We start from the raw sequence: 22,509 nt of genomic DNA on the forward strand, positions 1-22,509 counted from the left end.
TTAAGCTTTTGGATAAAATAATCCTTCTGAAATAGAAAACAAACACACAATTGTAACTCACACAGCACATGGCCACTGTCTCTGGGCAGGGGGCCCAACTGGGACTGGAATCTGCTTGGGTGAGTGTAAGGAGAAGGCATGAGGTGGGGAGGGGGGTAGGTGACTCAAGAGACAAGGCATGGGTGATCTGTTTCTGGACATGATGGGAGGTGATTTCAGTCTGTGAAGGCCTCAGTGAGACTCGTGACATATGTGGAGTGGGGCTGCACATCACTACAAGTGGAATGACCTTGAGTGGCTTGGCTGTGTTGAAGGGACTTATTGGTGTGGGATGGATAACAGCTGTTGAAGTGGAGATAGATTTGATGTGTATGGAGATAATGATGTAGCTATCCTTAAGGTGGTGGTCAACATCAAGGAAAGTGATTAGTTGGGTTGATGAGGACCGTGTTAAATGAATAGGGGATAAGGTTCTTTCAGATTGCTGGTATGGCATGCTCACCGTTGGTCCAGATCATGAAGATATCAACAATGAATCCAAACCGTGTTAGAGGTTTGGCATTTAGGGTGGTTAGAAAGGATTCCTCTAGATTCCACATGAATAAATTGCCATGCAGATGCCCATTGTCATACCTCGGATTTGTTTGTATGTGATGCTTTCAAAGGAGTAGCATTTGTGCCTTAGGGTATAGGTGGTCATGGTGACCAGCAAGGAGGCTGTATGCTTGGAGTCAGTTGGGTGTTGGAAAAGGTAGTGTTCAGTGGCAGCAATTTCATGAGCTTGGGGGCTGTTAGTATAGAGGGAGGTGGCATCGACAGTGATGAGCTGGGCATCATATGGCAAAGGAACAGGAACTGTGGAAACTCGATGGAGGAAATGGTTGGTGTCTTTTAGGTAGGAGGGTAGCTTATGGGTAATAGGCTGAAGGTGTTGGTTCACAAGAACAGAGATTCTCTCTGAGGGGCACAGTAACTGACCACTATGGTTGACCTGGCTGATTGGGTTTATGGAGTTCAGGTAGTATGTAGGAGGTAGGAGTGCAGTGGGGGCGGGGGTGGGGGTGGGGAGAGAGAGAGAGAGAGAGAGAGAGAGAGAGAGAGAGACTGACTGACTTAGAGGGGAGTTCACAAATGAGCACTCCTCTTGTGACTCAGTACCACCCAAGACTGGAGAAACTGCAGCACATTTTCTGCCCTGAAATGAGGAATATCCTCTCCACTATACTCTCGAACCCTCTGTGCAGTGGTATTCCAACTGACCTTCAAACCTACTCAAAATCCTTATCCTCCATACTGTACCTCTGCTCCCAACCCCTTGCCTCATGGCTCATATCCCTGTGATAGACCTTGATGCAAAACTTGCATCATACATCCTCCCATTGCTACCTACTCCAGTCCTGTCACAGGCATCTCCTACCCCATCAAAAGCAGGGCTACCTGTGAAAGCAGCCACATGCTCTACAAATTAAGCTGCAACCATTGTGACACTTCGTGTATGAGTATGATGACTAACAAGTCGTCTATCCCACATGAATGGCCAGTGCCAAACTGTGACCAAGAGAGAGCTGGACCACCCATTTGCTGAATGTGCTGTGCAACATGGTGGGCTTCACTCCAGTGACTGCTTCAAAGCCTTTGCCTTCTGGACCCTTCCTACCAATACCAACTTCCCTGAATTCCACAAGGGGGAACTTTGCTTACAACATATCATTCATCCCCCTAACCTCTAAGGCCTTCCAATGGCACAGCCTTCACTCGTACCTGTCCTCCACATATCTTATCACCTTTGCTGTTTCCACTCCAGCACTACAGATGCCTTTTATCCCACCAGTGCTCCTACTAGTCTTTTCACCTTTTCCGATGCAGTTGAAATCTGCAGTAGGGCTCCAGTGTCCGGAGACAGGGGACATGTGTATGTGAGTTGTGCTTGTATGAGTGTGTGCTTGTGTTTTTTATGTTTCGGAAGAAAATTTTTCGTGTCCGAAAGCTGAAACGTTACTCCATCTTTTTCATGGTGCCTGTTTGTGGCACAGCGTCTTCTGTACGTGGCGAGTAGCAATCCATTGTTTTCATATTATTGTTATTCCATCCTGGATTTTAGATTGTTTGATTTTTGATTTGCTTTTTGGCATTTTGTAATGCAATGTTTTAGTATTTTTGTAGTAATATTGGTCTACAAGTGGAGCTATATAGCTCAGTCAATGTTTTTGATACCTGTTACAGCAGGGATGCACAGACTGTGGCCACATGTGGCTGGCTCCACAATTGATCAGATGGTGGCCTGTACCTCATTGCTCACTCTTGCAACTTTTTTTTCCTGAGTCAAACATCAAAGCCAGTTGTGAAATTAATGGTGTGTCATGTTTCAAATTAAACTGTGTAGATAATGTTTCTGTAAAATTGCAGTGTTGCAATTCTTTTTTTTAAATAAAATGAATATTTGTGGAACAAATGATGTAATGTCATTATTTACATGGTAATTTTTTTTTCTTTTTCTTGCACCCTTTAACTAGCCACAGCGATGAATTTGCAGTCTGCAATACTGGCAAGTCAGTACACCCCTGAATTACAGTTTATGTGCTTTTATACCCACTTTTTGCTGATTTGAAACTACTGTTTTGTCTTGTTTTTTCATTGTTGCATTTTCTTTACTTTATTATTAATGTCATTTTGTGGATCTTCTCCACAGTAGTCTTGTTAGCTTCAGTGTTTATTATTAAGAATTGTGTGATTTGCCACCTTGAAACAATGTTTTTATTGCATCTTGAGGTTTTGAGTGATATCATTGGTAATAGCTGACACGTGATATCAAAACCTTGGTTATCCATTAATGCAGTATATAGATTAAGTTTCTATGAGTTGCTTGTCTTTTGTTATGTATACCTTGACTCATTCCACACCCAGGGAGGTTCTCCTCCTTGATGAGATTTACATAACACTAATTAATTAATGTATATCATTAGTATTGGCTGACCCGGATGTGGAGAGGGGCCTGACATTGCTTGTAAACAACACCAGTAAGCCACTTTAAGCATGTGACAATATACAAAATTACACTTAAAAAAACTCATTCATGCAGGAGGATTATAATACATATCGTTGCTTGACCATCACACAGACTCCCGTATAGAGGCATCCCTGGTGTTGAGCAGCAACTGAAAGAGTTGAAAAAAGTAAGTCATCAGGTCTGGCTGGGATCCCATTTCAGTTTTACACAGAGAAACCCTTCAGCGTTGGCAACTTATTTAACTTGCATCTATCGTGTCTGTCACACCCAGTGTAAAGTTTCAAGTAACTGGAAAAAAGTACAGGTGACTCCAGTTTCAAAAGGATAGAAGAATAGAGCCACAAAATACAAGGACTATTCATAAAGTAGGGAACATTTCCACCTGGCACTGCTAGGCATGCGCCGATTGCATATATTTTGGTATGTGCGTGCTTGGCAGCTCAGTCGGCATCCGTCCATGACAGTGGGAATGTCTCTGTGCATCTGTTTTATTTATTTATTTATTTATTTTGATATTTGAATTTGAAGTGTGCGCTGCAATCCAAAATCCCACCAGTTGTGAGGTGCGGTCTGTGATATGGATTTTGTCGGCAAAAAAACCTAAAACCTATAGAAATTTATCTTTGTCGGCAAAAAAACCTAAAACCTATAGAAATTTATTGTGAACTGTGCGAAGTGTACGGAAACAACGTAATGAGTGAATGTTCCATCTGGAAATGGAGCATTCGGTTTAAAAATGGCCGAACCAACGTTCATGATGAAGAGTGGACACTCAAGCATTGTGACTGACGATCTTGTCACTTAAGTTGATGTAACGATTCGTGAAAACTGTCACTTCACAATAACGGTGCTTTAACTTTCGTTTCCACAAGTTTCATGGACTTTGTTGTTTGAAATTGTCACTCAAAAGCTAGGCTACCACAAATTTTGTGCATGATGGATGCCCAAAATGCTTACAGAGCCCCATAAAGAACAGCGAATGGGGGCAATGCTGACATTTCTGGAGGCCTACCACAAACATTACTGGATCAGATCATAACCGGTGATGAGACTTGGGTGAAACGTGTCAATTGCGAGACAAAATTACAGCCTATGGATTGGGGGCACACAAGGTCCCCCCAAAAACCAAGAAAATGTTAGCAAACCTTGTCAGCAAGGAAGTTGATGGCGACAGTGTTTTGGGATAGGCAAGGTTGATTTTCTCAAACAGTAGTATGTCAGTCACAAATGTATTTCTTGAACTTAGTTTTTTAATTTTTAAAGCCAAAACGTTACCTGCTTTCTGAATAGCCGTCGTATGTAGACTAATATCATTATCATCAGTTTGCTGAGTGTAGTCTTAAGTTTGAATGTAATAAATGTCCTTGAGATAGAAAAGCTTCTGTCCACAAACTAGCACAGATTTAGACAGCATCACTTTTGACAAAAGTCAGCTTGCACTTTTTTCACATGATATTCTGCAAACCAAGGATGAAGGACAACAGACAGATAACATATTCCTAGACTTCCAGAAAGCAGTTGACACAGTGCCCCACTGCAGACTGTTAACAAAAGCTGGTGCATTTTGAATGGGTTCTCAGGTGAGTGAGTGGCATGGAGATTTCTTAAGCAAAAGAACCCGTTACATTGTCCCGGATGGGGAGTGTTCGTAAGAGTCAAGAATGTCATCAGCAGTGCCCCACAGAAGTGTGATAGGACTCCTCGTTCTTTACAAACGTAAATGACCTGATGGATAGGTTGAGCAACAATCTGCGACTGTTTGCTGATGACGCTTTAGTGTGCAGGAAAGTCTCACCACTGAGTGACTGAAGGAAGATACAGAATGACTAGGGGAGAAATCCTGTTTAGTGTGGTGAATGGCAGCTTGCTCCAAATTTAGAAATATGTAAGTTAATGCAGATGAGGAAGAAAAATAATCCTGTAAAGTTCGAATACAATATTAATGTTGTGCTCCTTGACACAGTCATGTCAAATATCTAGGTATAACGTTGCAGAGTGATATGAAATAGAATGAGCACGTAAGAGTGGTAGTAGGGAAGGCGAATAGTCGACTTTGGTTTATTGGGGGAAATTTAGGAAATTGTAGCTCATCGAAAAAGGAGACCTCATTAATATAATAGTGCAGTCATTCTTGAGTACTGCTTAAGTAGGATCCAAACCATTTCAGATTAAAGGAAAACATTGAAGCAAGTCAGGGGCATGCTGCTAGATTTGTGACTGGTAGGTTCGATAAAACACGCGAGTATTACAGAGATGGTCTGAGAAGTTAATGTTCTGTTTGTGAAAGACTATTGAGAACCAGCATTTGTGGCTAACTGAAGTATGATTCTACTGCCAACAACGTTCATTTTACGTAAGGACCATGAAGACAAGGTAAGGAAAACTAGGGCTCATATAGAGACGTATAGACAATCATTTTTCTCTCGCTCCATTTGTGAATGGAATAGGGAAGAGAATGACTTGTGGTAGAAGGTACCCTCTGGCATGCACAGTGTGGAGGCTTGCAGAGTATGTTTGTGGTGGTTGTAGGTGAAAATATCTGGGGCAACTCTGTGACAGGACAAGAGAGTGCAGAATTTTACAATCTCATTACAGGTAAGGAGAGTTAAAAGAAGAATTAAATAAGAAAAAAAAACTTAAATAAAAACTATTAAATAACATAAAAATAAAAAGTTGCATTATCAGAAGTGAGATGACAAAAACAAGATGACCAAAATAATTAAAATCGGGATGTATGTTTTATTAGAGAGGAACAGGGTGGGTGGATGCTGTATAAAAAAACAAGAAAATCAGTAGTAATATTACATACAAGATGTATTTTTGAAGTAATTACCTTCTTAAAATATATAAAAGCAACAACTATTTTATTTTTACAGTTTTTGTTGATGAGTTTATTAACTTTGGTTTAATAATTTTAGCAAATGACCTATAGGTAATTAAGTGTAATAGCTTTTCAGTACTCAGAAATATGTTTTTTTCTTTTTTTTGTGAAAAATCATGTCTTTGACAGGTTTAATGCCTTCCTCCATGTCTTCAAACTTTGAATTATCTGATCGTTCAAGAGGTCTCCTGTTCCTTCCTTACTGTTGGCCAGAATGACTACATCTATATAACTTACCATTGGTATCAACTTACCTTACTCTTTCCTCCTCCTTACAGCATTCTTTCTCTTACTCTCTCCCTCCCTCCCCTCCCCCCCTCCCTCCTTTTTCTTTTGCATGATAGTTAAAAACAATGGTGACAAGTTATGATTCTGACTCACATCCTTCTTCATATAGACTTTTATTTCTTGATCAGCCTCACATATTGCTTTTACTGGGCTGCTGTAGATTACTTATTCTTCACTTTATTTTTACCTTGTGTTTGAGGATTAATGACATCTTATTTCACCTTACATTGTTGACTGTTTTCTCTAGGTCCACAAATAAAAGTCGTAACTGCTTTTCGTCAACATTTTCCTTTTCAAACTTTTTGACAAAGCACTGTTCTTTTGCTGAACTTCAGAGAATGTATGAATTGTCGACTAATGTCTTGCATTAACTGCTAGCGAAATCTTTAGATAGTGTAAATGTTGGAATATTAAAGTTGTAGTTTACTCTTACTGAATGATCTTTCTTGATTGTTATTCTTCTCCTCTTACAGCAATTAAGTCAGTTCTGGTATGATGATGAAACCACTAGAATCTTGGCAGAAGCAGCAGTGAAGGCAGCTGGTGAGAGTGGAAAAATTGCTTTGATTTCCTGTCCAACATTATTTCCCATGATCAAGAAGACCCATAAATCAGTTGGTAAGACATTTGTGCAAGCAGATAGTGTGAAGTCTGAAATTAGCAATAACGACAACTTAGTAGTTGATCAGTCTGGAGCTGACACTAATAGAACTGTTGAAATAAAGGTAAGATAAGAGAAAGGATTAATTTTAGGGAGGTTCCTGTAGTAGTGCAGAAAGAAAAACACTTACTCAGGACCTTGTGGTACACGGAGTACCTTATTTATTAAGTTTATGCAGCAGGAGGTTTTTGTTATCTGTTTTTGTGTGTGGCAAGTGTTCAGGGGACCGCTGCTTGTCTTCAAGGTGGGGTGGTTGGAGCAATGTGGTGTGCCACAGAATAAGTCCAAACATTGTAACAATAAGGCTTGACATCAGCGTAAAACGGAAGAAGACCTCTGAAATGTCATTCTAATATAAAAACTTGAGGTGGACATTCATATAATGTTCTCTATCTTGTAAAGTATTGAATGGACAAAGATTTTATATCTTACTGAACAACATATGAAATTTGTTACACAAAAAGTGCTTTGTATATTACTTTAATAAAGTTCAGTGTAGGTTGAAGCATATCACATTCAGTGTAATGAAGACTGCATCACACACACACACACACACACACACACACACACACACACATTTTTAAAGGGGAATGATACATAACATGGTGCAGTAAAGATACTCAGTTTTTTAAACAGTTCTTTACAAGCTGCCCAACTTCAAATTCTGATTATTATTGTTATTATTATTATTATGGCCTTTTTCTACAGTTTAAAAATTGTGTCCTTGTTTTATGCCCTCAATTCCCAGAAAAAAATCCTATAGCTAAGAAAAGAAAAGAGTAGTATATCACAACAAGACTTTGGGACTTACAAACTGGTGATTCAGCTCTAAGAGTGAAACATGCTGATGACATTATTGTACCTGGGCCTTTGTGTGTTTATTCCATGCTAATCAATATTCATCTGTAAAAAACTTTGTGTTTGCTACACAATCTATAGATTTATCATCTTCGCTTAATGTGACAGAATTGTTTTCCCTTGTTATGATGAAATGCATACTATTTGTTTCTTTTATGTGCATTGTTAATTTATTATGTAGGCTACTGCCCACTTGCAAAAAATTCTTGAGGGTTTCATTTCCTTTCTGTAATAGGAGTTCTCATGTTTTATCAGTGGCTGTGTCACTGCTGTCATTAGCAGAGAGAATTTTTTCTCTGTGTCTTGTACTGTCTGGAAAGCCATTATTGGATCCTGTACACTACTGTAAGGAACATGTGTGTTTATGTGTTTCTTTGTTTTACTAAAAATTTATCATCAGCAGACATGTGAACGTTTAGCAACCTGTTTTCCAAGTGAGACTGAAACCATTTGTTAGCTATTCCTCTGACATGTAGTGCTTGTAGCTTATTAGTAGTATTTTATGTTTAGCAGTGTCAAAAACTGTGGACAAGTCCACGAGTGCATCTGTAACACAGTCATCCTTGTCAAGAGATTCAAGTACCGCTTCTACGAACTCTGTAATGTCTGATATTCTAAGTTTCCCACTTTGGAAACCGAACATGCTTTGCTAAAAATGTTGTCTTTCGTCACACAACAGATTAGTCTGTTATGACTGATTTAACTATTTTTGAGAATACTGACAATAGTGAAACTGTTCTGCAGTTTTCTGTACTTTCTACATTACCTTCCTTTAGTAACACCACAACTCATGTGTGCTTTAGATACTCTGGAAAAATATGAGATGTGATCAAAAAGTATTGTGAAATTTTGTTTTTCTTAAACAATATGTATTCATCAACAACAACTTAGTCCCCTTCAGATATAATACACTTGTGCAGTCACTTTTTCCGTTCTTGAAAGCACGTCTATAACTCACATTTCATTATGATTTTCAGCTCCTTTGGCAATTCTGTTTTTATTGTATCAGTGATAGCCAAACGATGTTCTTTCATGGTTTTCTTCAGCCTCAGGAATAGAAAGAAGTTGCAGCACCATAACGGTTTTGTTTTTAGGCAAAGTAACACACAAGCATTGAGGTGTGAATGGGAGCATTATCGTGATGTAATTTCCATGAGTGGTTTCGCCCCATTTCTGGTTGTTTTCTACAAATTGCTTCATCCAAACAGTGCGTAACATCCAGATAACATTCCTTTTTGACCATAAGACAGAAACTCATGATGTATTATCCCATTGTAATTGAAGAAAACAGTGAGAAGAACCTTTTGATGTGATGAAACTTGTCAAACGCTCCTTGGAATGAATGATGTGTACACAACATTGTTTATGGCCAAAATTCAACAATTTCAGAACAAACTTTGCTGCTACAAATTTCATGCCCAAAACATCTGAAAAATTGCTTGCCATGAGCTAAGGAATATACCAACATCATCAGCAACCTCTCCAACAGCGATTTGATGATTTTCCAGAACCATTGTCCTTACTTCTTCCACATTGTCACGAGTAATTGATGTGCTGGGGGTCCATTACCTGTCTTCAACATCTTCTTGACCTGCTTTGAAACGTTCAAACACTTGTAAACTCTTGTCTTACTCTTAGTAGATTCACCAACGGCCACAGTCAACATTTCAATTGCAGTGATGCACTTCATTCCATTTTTTCAAGCAAAATTTGATGCAGATTCTTTAATCCATCTTTTTCGAACGTAAAAATTCACTTAGCACTCGAAAACATTATAACCTTTTTGACTGTCAGAAATAAACTAAATATGTTTTTGATCACACCTCATACCTGAACTAAAGGACTCATTTATTGTGTTTGATAACGGTGTTTGTATGCTGTCTATACATGTCTCCAGGACAGAGACTAGACCATTCTTCATGCCTACGGGCTTTTTATTTTTTACTTTATGAAGTATCTTTATGACTTCATGCTCTTTTGTAGGCAACATCATCATTGTGCTTGCAGTGTAATTCATTGTCAGTGCTACATATGTTTTAGGAACATACATACAAAATTTTCCAACTATAGAGGGTTTTCTGCTGCTCAGCCCTCATCTTTGATTTGTTTGTTGTTATATGTGTCTGCCTTTCCCAGTTTCATGTATTATGACATCCCATACTACTTTGCTTTTATTATATGCATTACATGTTATTTTTGTCATTGGATGATTTTTTTATGCTGCATCAAGTACCCTCCTGTAAATCTTTTTTACCTATGATAGTCATCCAAGATCTGTGGATTAGTGCAGTGCTTTTGTAAACAACTGAGAAATTATATGTGTAGGAGGACTTTATAATACCCCATATTTATCCATTAGTTTCCATATCTGCTATTGAAATGGTTACTTTTGAAAATGTTTCCTCTGAATTAATTTAAACTATATGCAGAATTTAGCATAGTACATTGTTTTCCTCTCCTGCGCCAACCTTCTCATCTCAGAGTAGCTATTGCTACCTACATCCTCAATTATTTACTGGATGTGCTCCTATCTCAGTCTTCCTCTATAGTCTTTACCCTCTACAGTTCCCTGTAGTACCATGGAAGTTATTCCCTGATGTCTTAACAGATGTCCTGTTATCCTGTCCCTTCTTCATGTCAGTGTTTCCCATATATTCCTTTCCTTGCCGATTCTGCAGAGAACCCCTCATTCCTTACCTTATCAGTCTCATGGGTTATTGTGCTGCCTAGTTAGCAGAATATAATGAATATAATTCATATACTTTGTGATCACCAATCCTGATGTTAAGTGTCTTGCTGTTCTCATTTCTGCTATTTCTCATTACTTTCATCTACCTTCAGTGTAGTCTCAGTCCATATTCTGTACTCATTAGACTGCTCATTCCATTCAGCACATCTTGTAATACTTCTTCACTTTCACTGAAGATAGCAATGTCATCAGCAAATATTATCATTGATATCCTTTCATCTTGAATTTGAATCATATTCATGAACCTTTCTTTTATTTCCATCATTGCATCTTCAATGTACAGATTGAACAGTAGGTACAAAAACTAAATCCCTCTCTTATACCGTTTTACTCCGAGAACTTTTTTCTTGGTCATCCAGCCATATTGTTCTCCTTTGGTTCTTATACATTTTGTGTATTACCCGTCTTCCTCTATAGCTTATTATATTTTTCTTTTCTTAGAACCGTCTCTAATGACCTCGTTGTCGACGGGGCGTTAAACACCAATATCCTCCTCCTCCTCCTCGTTTTCTTAGAACTTCAAACATCTTGCGCCATTTGACATTGTTGACTGCTTTTTCCAGGTCAATAAATCCAATGAACGTGTCTTAATTTTTCTTCGGTCTTGTTTCCATTATCAAATGCAACATCAGAACTGCATCTCTGGTGGCTTTGCCTTTCCTAATGCCAAACTGACCATCATCTAACAGGTCCTCAATTTTCTTTTCTACACTTTGTATATTATTCTTTTCAGACACTTGGATGCATGAGCAGTTAAGCTGATTGGGCAATAATTCCCACACTTTACAGCTCATGCTATCTTCAGAATTGTGTGAATGATGTTTTTCCAAATGTTTGATGAAGTATTGCCGGTCTCATACATCCCAACATTAATAGTCTTTTTGTTGCCACTTCCCCAATTATTTTAGAAATTCCCATTGAATATTATCCATCCCTTTTGCCTTATCTGATCTTAAATCATCCAAAGCTCTCTAAAAATTCTGCTTCTAATACTAGATCTCCTATCTCTTTCCTGCCGACTCCTCTTTCTTCTTCAATCATGTAATCAGACAGGTCCCCCCCCCCCCCCCCCCATCATAGAGGCCTTCAGTGTACTCTTTCCATCTACCTATTCCCTCACCTGCATCTGACAGTGGAATTCTCATATGTTACCACCCTTATTTTCCATACACACTTCACGGATGCCCCAGAAGAAGTATGTATTTTACATTCTGAGAAGATAGTTCTGTAGGCATGCAAATTTGTTGGTTTACCAAGCCTGTCTTTATCTTTATAATCTGACAGTGATGATAAACCACAATATTTTACAAATGCTTTACAATTTTTTCAGTTGGTTTCTGTAAGTAGAGGGTCTGTTTTTTTTTTTTTTTTTTTTTTTTTTTTTTTTTTTTTTTTTTTTTTACCCTAGTAGTATGTTTACTATTTACGACAAGCGTAAAGAGTGCAAAGTGTTCAGGAAGTCATTATTAGTTTCACACTAACAGCTTTGTTAATATTCACGTTTCCAGTATTAATATGTTAGGTTTAGTGGTTGAGAGCCTTTCCAGGACTTCAGTTAATGTGTTGAAGAAAGTCTCTCCACATTGCCACCAGGTGAGTGGTACATGCACAAAAGATTAACTTCTAATGGATGTCTAGCTTTGTTAGTTCTACAGTCGCCATTTAAAATTTTTGCCTTATTTTTCTCAAATATTTACTCTAGTCTTCTGTTTTGCTTTGGTTGTACAAAAACCAGTTAGTTTTTGTGTACTGTCTGTTAGCAGTGCTGCACCAAATAGCCTTAGGTTGGTGACTTTTTTTCTAGTTTGCTTATAATTAAAAGTATTTATGCTTTCCTACTAACCTACTTTGTCAGTTCTTCAAGTGTGTGTTGTTCTTTTTGCAGTGAAGCTGTTTGAGTATGATCAACGATTTGCATTATATGGGGATGACTATATTTTTTATGATTACAAGTCTCCATTACAAATTCCAGAATCATTTCAGCATTATTTCGATGTCATTGTTGCTGATCCACCTTTCTTGTCAGATGAATGCTTATCTAAAACTTGTGAGACAGTCAAGTTTTTGACAAGGAATAAAATAATTCTTTGCACTGGTATGTATCAACAGTGATTTGCCATTTATTGTTTAATTTCAGTTATAGAACCATGTAACTTATTATCCATTTTCTTATGCATACAGAACTATTATGCAGGTTTTAAGATCTTCAGTACATGCAACTGCTTCACACTGTATAACTGCTATTAAAAGTGAATGCAACCACATTAGAAAGAACCACACTGAATAAGTATTCAATGTTACACTTATCTGATCAGCACACAGATGGCTGATGAGTTGGGAGAAAGGTTGCTGTTCCAGTAAATGTGAACAGCTGAAAGAATTAATGAGGCTGGGGTGATGATAACAAAGAATGAGGGAAAAAACTGTTTCTTAAATAAATTTGCAAATAAGTAGCTTTGTCTGAAAGTTACTTTACAAACCTCAGTATTACTGGGCTCCACTGTTAGGTGTTTCCAAACTTTTGTTACTAATAGAGGATATAGCAGACAAAAAGCTAAACAAGCATGCAAATCAGAATGCTTAAGAGTTATTATATGAAGAATAAGGAGAAAACCCATGTAATGGAGAAGTATTCAGTGATGAGTATTTTTGTGTTGCACCATTTGAAAACAAAACTATAAAAGATAGCAAGATTGGAGAGTGGTGTTTGGAACCTAACAGAAGTCATGTTTGCGAAGTAATATGTTACTAGCGATATAGTGACAAAGGAAAGTCCAAGTAGGAAAATCACCAATGTAGGAAAATTACCTAGAACAGTTAGTTAGGAACCCCACTCAAGATCGAAATATGTTGGATCTAATGGCAACAAATAGACCTGACCTCTTTGAGGATGTCCACATTGAAACTGGTATCAATGATCAAGACACGGTTGTGGCTACAATGATTACCAAAGGACAACCAGAACAAGCAGAAAAAAAATATGTGAGTTCAGTAAACTGGATAATGAACTTGAAACTTCCAACACAGGGCAGGAGCATGTAGAGGAATTCTGGCTCAAATTTAAAAGAATAGTTGACCATGCACTGGATAGATATGTACCCAGTAAAATAGTTCATAATGGGAGGGAACCTCCATCGTATACAATAGCATAACTGTGTGTAATACTTTGTGAGGATATGAAATGGAACGATCAGATAGGTTCAATCATGGATAAAGCAGGTTTATTTGTAGAATATTGGGGGAAGTGCAGTCAGTCTACAAAGAAGATTGCTTACAAATAACTCGTGCGACCGTTTATAGAATATTGCCAGAGTGTGTGGGACATGTGCCAGAAAGTATGCAAAGAAGGGCACCCACGTATGGTCACAGTTTTGTTTAATACATAGGAGAGTGTCACAGAGATACTGAAGGAACTGAAATGGAAGTCTCTTGAAGATAGACATGAACTATCCCGAGAAAGTTTATTAACAGAAATTCAAGAACCAGCTTTAAATGATTCTCCTAGGAGTATGTTATGACCGCTTACGTATTGCTCACACAGGGATTGTGAGAATAAGGTTAGAATAATTATTGCACACACAGAGGCATTCGATCAATTATTCTCCCTGCACTCTTTACATGAATCAGGAAGAAACCGTAATAACTGGTACAATAGGATTTACCCTCTACCATGCACATCATGGTGGTTTGCAGAGTATAGATGTAAGTGTAGGATAAGGTAGGTTGTTATTTATGATAAAGAAGACATGTTAAGTTATAGACAGGCATAATTAAAAGACACTTACATAAAGCTTTCAGCCACAGCCTACATAAAGCTTTCAGCCACAGCTTTCAACATTAAAAAGAGGAACACACATCATTCACACACACAAACAAGCACATCTCATGTACACATCACCACAAACACCAGGAGCTTGGGCTGCCCAGCATTCTGGCTCAAGCTGCCAGAGTTGGCGGTCATGTGTGTATGAGGTGTGCTCGCTTGTGTGTATGACTGGTGAGCATTTCTCTTTTGCTGATGAAGGCTGTGGCCAAACACTTTGTGTAAGTGTCTTTTAATTGTGTCTGTATGCAACTTAATGTGTCTTCTTTACAGTAAGTAGCAATCTATCTTTTCCTAACACTGTTAATGATATATTGAATTTACCAAGAACGGGAAAGATGCAAGTAAGTGGATGTGTGTAGAGTAAGAGAACCAGATGTATTAAATATGCAAAGGAAGAAAGACAAGCATTGGAATAAAAGTGAATTTTTATCTGTTTGTGTCTATACATTGTTTAAATAGATTTTATCAGTACTGTGTTTGGATGGAATTTTATGGGCATTGCATCATATGCTGTACAATTCATTAGTTGTATGAACTGTCATTGGAGTTTATTGTGCACCTCTATAATGTTTTTACTCCGACCATATAAACTTGTTGCAAATAATGCTGGTCTTCTGAGAACTGGACTCAGTTTCTTTAGTGGATATGCGTCCCAGATGATCATTGATAGACATTGTCTCATGAATGAACTCATTTCCCTGAGTTTTGACCAGCAGTTTTCAATTTCTCCAATCAGTTGCTGAAAGTTTCATTGAAATGCTTTACAGCTTTAGTATACACTGTGAATTCTTATTTGAACCTGCCATTGTCCGCAGGAAACATTATGAGGGTGTAGATCTCCCTTGATGTAAAGCACTTTTCCTTGTCTTTTGCCAGACATGTTACAGCATGATCTCCCCATCACTAGTAGGGTTTTATTTATTTTCTTTTTGCCTGTCTCTTTACCAAAACACTGCTAAGTGCGTGGCAGAGGGTACTTGCCATTGTACTGTTTATTAGGGCTCCTTCCTATTCCATTCATGCATGGATTGCGGGGAGATTGCATAAATGTCTCTCTGCATTCTGTAATTAGTCTAATCATGTCTTCATGATATCCAGGGAAGTGATACATAGGGGATTGCAGTGTGTTCCTAGATCCCTCACTTAAAACTGGTTCTTGAAACTTCAGAAGTAGACTTTCTTGGGATAGTTATAGAACCCAACATGTTGTCCTTGGCAGCAAGTGTTCATTAGAGACAAGGGTATCATCAGGAGTGCTCCAGGGAAGTGTGGTAGGACTGCCATTATTCTCTAGATACATAAATGGCTTGGCAGGCAGGGTGGGCAGCAATCTGCGGTTGTTTGCTGACGATGCTGTGGTGTATGGTAAGGTGCCAAATTTGAGTGACTGTAGGAGAATACAAAATGACCTAGATGAAATTTCTGTTTGGTGTGATGAATGGCAGCTAACTGTAAATGTAGAAAATGTAAGTTAATGCAGACGAGTAGGAAAAACAAATCTGTAATGTTCGGATACAGCATTAATAGTGTCCTGCTTGACACAGAGACATTGTTTAAATAACTGTTTGTAATGTTCCAAAGCGATATGAAATGGAATGAGTGTGTGAGGGTTGTTGTAGGAAAGGTGAATGGTCAATGTCAGTTTACTGGGAGAATTCTGGGAGGGTGCAGTTCATCTGTAAAGGAGACTGCACATAGGATGCTAGTTCAACCTATTCTTGATCACTGCTTGAGTGTTTGGGGCCCATACCTGGTTGGATTGAAGGAAGACATCGAAGCAATTCAGAGGCGGTCTGCTAGATTTGTTACTGGTAAGTTCAAACAACACGCTGATGTCTGGTATCTCCGAAGCGAGAAAGGAAAAGTGGTGCAACCTCCTTCAAGAGACGGACATGAAGCACAGCAGTAGGAAGGCATGGAAACTGGTCAAAAGTCTCAACAACGACCCAACAGAACCACAACCAAATTACAGTGACGTTACACCCGATCAGATAGCTCACCAACTACTCATGAACGGAAAAACTAAAAGGAAGATCAGGAATGGCAAAATTAAAAGAAAATTGAACGAGGAGATTAGCTTCCTAGCTCGCCCATTCTTCCTTCAGGAGCTACAAGATGCCATCAATGATTTGAAAAACAATAAGGCCGCTGGCCTCGACGATCTGAGATCTGAGCAAATTAAACATTTTGGACCGGGAGTACAAGCATGGATCCTAGAGCTAATGAATAACTGTATTACAACAATGCAAATTCCTAAACTGTGGAGGAAAGCTCGGGTTATTGCGTTACTAAAACCAGGGAAAGACCCAGCTGAAGCTAAAAATTTCCGGCCTGTATCACTGCTTTGTCATTTATTTAAAGTGCTGGAGCGAATGGTCCTCAAACGCATAGCTGATTATGTGGACAAAGCCCTCATTAACGAACAAGCTGGATTCCGACCAGGAAAATCATGCTGTGGCCAAATTCTTAATCTCACACAGTACATCGAAGACGGCTATCAGAGAGGAGAAGTAACTGGGGTCGCATTCCTGGATCTCAGTGCTGCATATGACACAGTTAACCATAAGTTGCTTACGCAGAAAGTGTATAATGTCACTAAGGACTACACCCTTTCTATGTTCGTGCAATGTCTGCTACAAAACAGACGCTACTATGTAACCTTACAATCTAAAAACAGCCGTTGGAGGACACAGAAAAATGGACTTGCACAGGGTAGTGTCTTGGCTCCAATATTATTTAACATCTATACCAATGATCTTCCCATCAGCCGCCAGACACGAATGTTCATATATGCTGATGATGCAGCAGTGGCCACACAGGATAAAACCTTTGAACAGGTGGAGGAGAATCTCACAGGAGCCTTAACAGAACTTGCTACCTATTACGACGACAATAATCTCAAACCAAACCCTAGTAAATCTCAAGTATCCGCCTTCCATCTTAGGAACAAACAAGCCAAACGGAAACTCCGAGTCATGTGGCAAGGGGAAGAGCTGAAACATACAAACAGCCCAAAATACCTGGGAGTAACATTGGACAGAGCACTTACTTTTAAGCAGCACTGTCACAACACTAAAAAAAAGGTCTGTGCCAGGAACAACATTCTGCGGAAGCTAACAGGTTCATCATGGGGAGCTCAACCACATGTTTTGCGCACCACGGGTCTGGTGCTGAGTATCTCAGCAGCGGAATATGCGGCGCCAGTTTGGAGGAACTCTGCTCACACTAAGCAAGTTGACGTCGCCGTAAATGAAACTGTACGTATTGCCACAGGATGCCTCAAACCAACTCCCACAGACATCATTTACCCCATCATAGGCATAGCACCACCCACTATCCGCAGACAAGTAGCCGCCGAGATCGAAAGATCAAAACAAAAGAATGATCCTCGACACCCGATGCATATGCACCGAAAACAACGTGTCCGGCTGAAATCCCGAAGGAGTTTCATTGAAACTACTGAAGAGCTCGCCACCAAGCCCGCCGCAAGGCGGCTATCTCTTTGGGAAGAAATGGTGCCACACTCCACAATGGAACTACTTGAGGAGGGATCTGCAGGATTTCAACTACCCTTTACAACTTGGAGGTCATTAAACCGGCTGCGCACTGGAGTAACTGGGTGCAAATCAAACCTATTTAAATGGGGTTACAGTGATGGCGACAGGTGTGAATGCGGAGCAATACAGGACTTGGACCACCTACTGATCTGGCCAGATATGTCTATGACATGCACTAAAGGTGATATTTGGAAAGTCAATGACAAAGCAATCTACGTTGCTAATTTCTGGGAAGGGAAGATATAATTGGTGCATCCGGACACGGAAGAAGAAGAACAACACGCAAGTGTTATGGAGATGCTTCGGGAACCCAAATGGGGATCACTGGAGGGCAGATGACTATTGGGAAAATTCAGAGGACCAGAATTTGAGGCTGAGTGTAGAATGATTCTGTTTTCTCCAACATACATTGTGTGTAAGGACCACAAGGATAAGATACAGGAAATTAGGGCTTATATGGAGGCATATAGACAGTTGTTTTTCTCTTGTTCTGTTTGCACATGGAATAGGAAAGGAAATTACTAGTAGTGGTACAGGGCACCCTCTGTCACACACTGTAAAGTTGATTGATGTAGGTGTAGATAGTTTGTGTCTATCTTCAAACATCTGCCAGTTCAGTTTTTTCAGCATTACCATGACGCTCTCCTATGTGTCAAACAAACCATTTGTGCTGCCTTTTTTTTGTATATCCTCAAAATCTCCTTTTTTGTCCTATTTCTTATAGGTCCCACACACTTGATAAATTATCTATGACAGGTTCCATAAGTGTTCTGTAACAGTCTGTTTTGTAGACTGATGGAATTTTCCCAGTACCCTATTTGTGAACTGAAGTGTGCTACCTACTTCACCCAAGGCTGAGCCTTCGTTACCATTACATTCCACATATGTACCAATTGTTACAATAAGGTATTTGTATGGGCTGTTATTGTTCAATAATACAGTGTGCCACCTAGTTTAGCTCCACTGTTCGATATTCAAGCTTCGTCTTAACTAATGACAATGATGCAGATGTCTGAGCAGCCAGAGACTTCAGTCGTGTATGTGTGTGTTGTTCTATCTCTGATAAAGGCCTTGTTGGCTGAAAGCTCATTTTCCAACAGTCTTTTTGCTGTGCCTATCTGTGACTCAGCATCTGCACTATACAGTGAGTGGCAACTATCCTTTTCATAATATTGTTACTTTCCATCCTGGATTTTCCATTGTTGAATGATGCAGAGTGATCAATTTTTATGTATTTCAAATACTTATGGGCTTTTGATGTTACTTACTGTCAGTGAATGTGGAGTGCCCAACACAAAATGATTTTGTTTATTGAAACATAGGCAATATGATTTAACACTACTTCAAGTGAGTATTGCCAAGGAAAGAGTTTAGGATGAACCAGGCTTTTTTTGTGACTGCAAACAGAAATGTAGCTAGGCATCTTATTACAGAAGTTGCAAGTAATGTCTTCAGCACATCCACTACTATCCATCATTGCAAGCAGTTGCAAAGATTAACAAATTGGGGTATAATTATTGTACTACACTCTTTAATGATGCAAAGGTTCAATATCATACTAAATTCTCCTTACTACTTTCTGTTTTTTAAATTCAACCAGAACTTTCCATTACCACAGAAATAAATATTCTAGTCCGCAATTGACCATGTCTGAAACAGAAGGGAATAAAATATTAAAACCACTTTTTGAATAGGAATAACAGGACTGGTAATAGGAGTAACAAACACACAAATAAGAAAAGGCCAAATAAATCTAGCTTTTGAAATTTTTTTCTTTGGAGAAAAGTAATAACAATAAAGAAGAAAAAGCAATGCCTTGTTGTAGATATTGGAGGGAGGTACAAAAATAAATAATACATAAAAAGTATGCAAATCAGTCACTTTCAGTCACTTGGGGGAGGGAGCCAACAAAACAGCATTAATAATCCTTATAGAAAAAAAATGTATTACAGATATAAAAAGTCTTTAAATTTGTCAAATAGAAAAAGTAAAGAAATTCAAATTTGTGGGAGAAATAATCCAGAAAATAGTTTAGAAAAATCTGTTGTAGAGGGACGAATCCACAAGATGGAACAAGCTTATGATACTACAAAGAACATTTATAACAAAAAATAGTTATCTGAGAACCTCAAAATAAAACACTGAGCACAGTGCCTGTATGCCAATGAAGGTGTAACACTGAATTGCAAATTGGATGAGCTAGAAACATTGGGGGCAACAATTGTAAGGAAAATACTGGGTTTACTGAAAATGACAGACCCATGAAAATTAAGAAGCAATGTCAAAATAAATCAGAATTTAATAAATATAACAGAAACAATAAGCAAGAGGAGAGCTGATATTCTTTGCTCATTTGTACAATATGGATAACAACAGAATACTGAATTGATCCTCAAATACCTATGGCAGAAGAGATCTAAAAGCTGTTTTAAACCGGTCAATAAAGAGTTACAAAAAACTACATAACAGAACAAGAAACAGCAGGGGCAGTTTCACAATAAAAGTCGTACAGAAGATAGTATTCCAAGACAGGGAGGAATAGAAGATCCTAGCTCAGATGAGATGAAAGTTATAGTTCACAGTGGTAACACTGAGGCTGAACTAGCTTATAGCCAACTCTTCTAAAGCACTGAATAGATATAGGATATGCTGCAAGTCTGATAGTTTGTCGAGACACTTTTTATAGTTTAAGTGCTTTGAAGACTGTAAACATAATCATTCACACAACCCGAGATATACAGAAGCAATCATACAATTCAGGGCAGAAGGTGCCTAAGGCCATAAGGGAGAGGATGAGGGAGATGAAGGTGGTCTTATTCTTTGGTACTATGTAGTCAGAGAGGGAAATATCAGAATTGTTACAGAAGTCTGTGGGAGATGGTTAGCAGGTAACCAGTGTTTTAAGCCAAATTCAGGGCCTGTGATTTAAATTCTCTGGCGAAGCATCTTGGTAGGGACAATCAGGTAATTTGTAATTGGAAGGGCTGGCAACAGTTTTTGTTTACAGCTAAATAGGCTTGAAACATGGACATGCCACCATGTGCCTGCATATTAGACGCCTTCATGGTGAGTGGGAGCGTGTGTTTTGAGGAAAACATATGAAAAATAAAGTCTTTGTGGAATGGGTGCCAGTGGACAAACTTTATTGCTATTACAAACTGAATAATTTCCACAACAACTACAAATCCAAGAAAGGCATAATTAGATCTTTTTCAGCTTTCTTCACATGCCATATTTCAGAATGATTCTGGATATGATTTCCAGAGTTACAGAGCCTTATTACAAATTAAGCAGAATGCCGCACCTTCTTAACACTGCATTTGCTACTGCTTCCTAAAACAGTTCATTTGTCAAACATAACACAAGCTAAACGTGTTTCAGACAGATTGTTCTGTACTACAATGTGCCTGCATTAGTTTGAGACTTAAAGTGTTGTTTGACCATTGCCTGCTGGGAACTTCATATTGTTCATGATGACTGCTGTCCTGTATGAATATGTTTCACAATCTTCGTGATTCAGATTCTCTATGCGAGCTGTATTTTAACATAAAGAAGAGTTGAAAAACTTTCAGTTTGATGGCTATACAATCCAGATTCGGTATGCCAACCAGGCAAAATCACTTTGAGCATTAAAGTAATCATCCCACCAGCACAACAGGTTGAAGATTCATGGTTGGTAAAACATCGTATCCTGCTGCATGAAGAAGTTCGTAACTGCTGGCTGTGCATCCTCATCTGACAGGAATCGTTGACCATTCAAGACCAGAGGTGTGATAATCGTATGGGAAGAGATCAGGACTATAGGGCAAGTTCTTGAGTGCCTCCCACTTGAGTCTGCACAACTTCCGCGTTATAACATTGGCTTCCTCGATCGATCAACGTGGGATCGACATGGAACTTGGCACACCATTCAACAATGGTTGTTTTCGGCAGACATGCTGCCCCACACACATTCTCCTTTCTCCAGTGGACTTCTACTAGTGTTTGTCCATCGGGAGCCCAGAAAAGAATAACCGCACACTGTCCTGTGTGGATGCATTTGTAATAACATTGCCTTAGTTCACATTTCAGCATTTACTGTACACATGTAAGAAAGACGCAAACACCACCCCAATCTCTTGCCTATTTATCAGTGCTTATATACCCACAAAGGCGTTGCGCTACATTGCATATAGGCCGCAGCAAGGCACTCAAACAAACTTTTTGATTGCTCCTCGAAGTGTAGTAGTAGTAGTAGTAGCAGTAGCAGTAGCAGTAGTAGTAAAAAATAACACTATGTATCAATAACATTGTCATAGTATGTTCATAAACCTGAAATCTTTGAAAAATTTTTTAGGTGCAGTTATGGAAAATCTAGCTTCAAGACTATTGGATGTAAGGAAAAGCTACTTTCAACCAAAACATAAAAACAATCTGGCAAATGAATTTTCTTGCTTTACAAACTGTGAGGAATTGCTGGACAAAGACTCTCTCAAATCTTTTATTTAATGCTGTGCAATAAAAATATTTTTTCTTACTTTGTGGTTTTACATTTCCTTTGTTTCTCTCCTGCAAGCATTCAGATTTACACTCATTTCAGTACAGTTTCTCGTCTCCCACATGAGATTGAGTGATGTGTAGGTAAGAACGTGGATGACTAAAACATTCTGCACAGCAAGGGGTTAGAGTACTTCTCAAAGTCA

The 22,509-nt window shown here is 38.8% G+C and overlaps 1 protein-coding gene across 1 annotated transcript in view; it reads left to right on the forward strand.

Annotated features, from left to right (window-relative positions):
• The window catches only part of LOC126242841 (EEF1A lysine methyltransferase 1), a 31,122-nt gene extending 8,779 nt beyond the window's left edge, over window positions 1-22,343 (forward strand). Inside the window, exons 2-4 of the mRNA XM_049948120.1 lie at window positions 6,650-6,794; window positions 12,330-12,539; window positions 22,164-22,343. Of these exons, the coding sequence (XP_049804077.1) occupies window positions 6,650-6,794; window positions 12,330-12,539; window positions 22,164-22,315 (507 nt within the window). The 3' untranslated portion in view covers window positions 22,316-22,343. The remainder of the gene's footprint in view (window positions 1-6,649; window positions 6,795-12,329; window positions 12,540-22,163) is intronic.
• The last annotated feature ends 166 nt before the right edge of the window (window positions 22,344-22,509 follow it).

The sequence above is a fragment of the Schistocerca nitens genome, chromosome 1, assembly GCF_023898315.1.
Source record: "Schistocerca nitens isolate TAMUIC-IGC-003100 chromosome 1, iqSchNite1.1, whole genome shotgun sequence".
Classification (NCBI taxonomy): Eukaryota; Metazoa; Arthropoda; class Insecta; order Orthoptera; family Acrididae; genus Schistocerca; species Schistocerca nitens.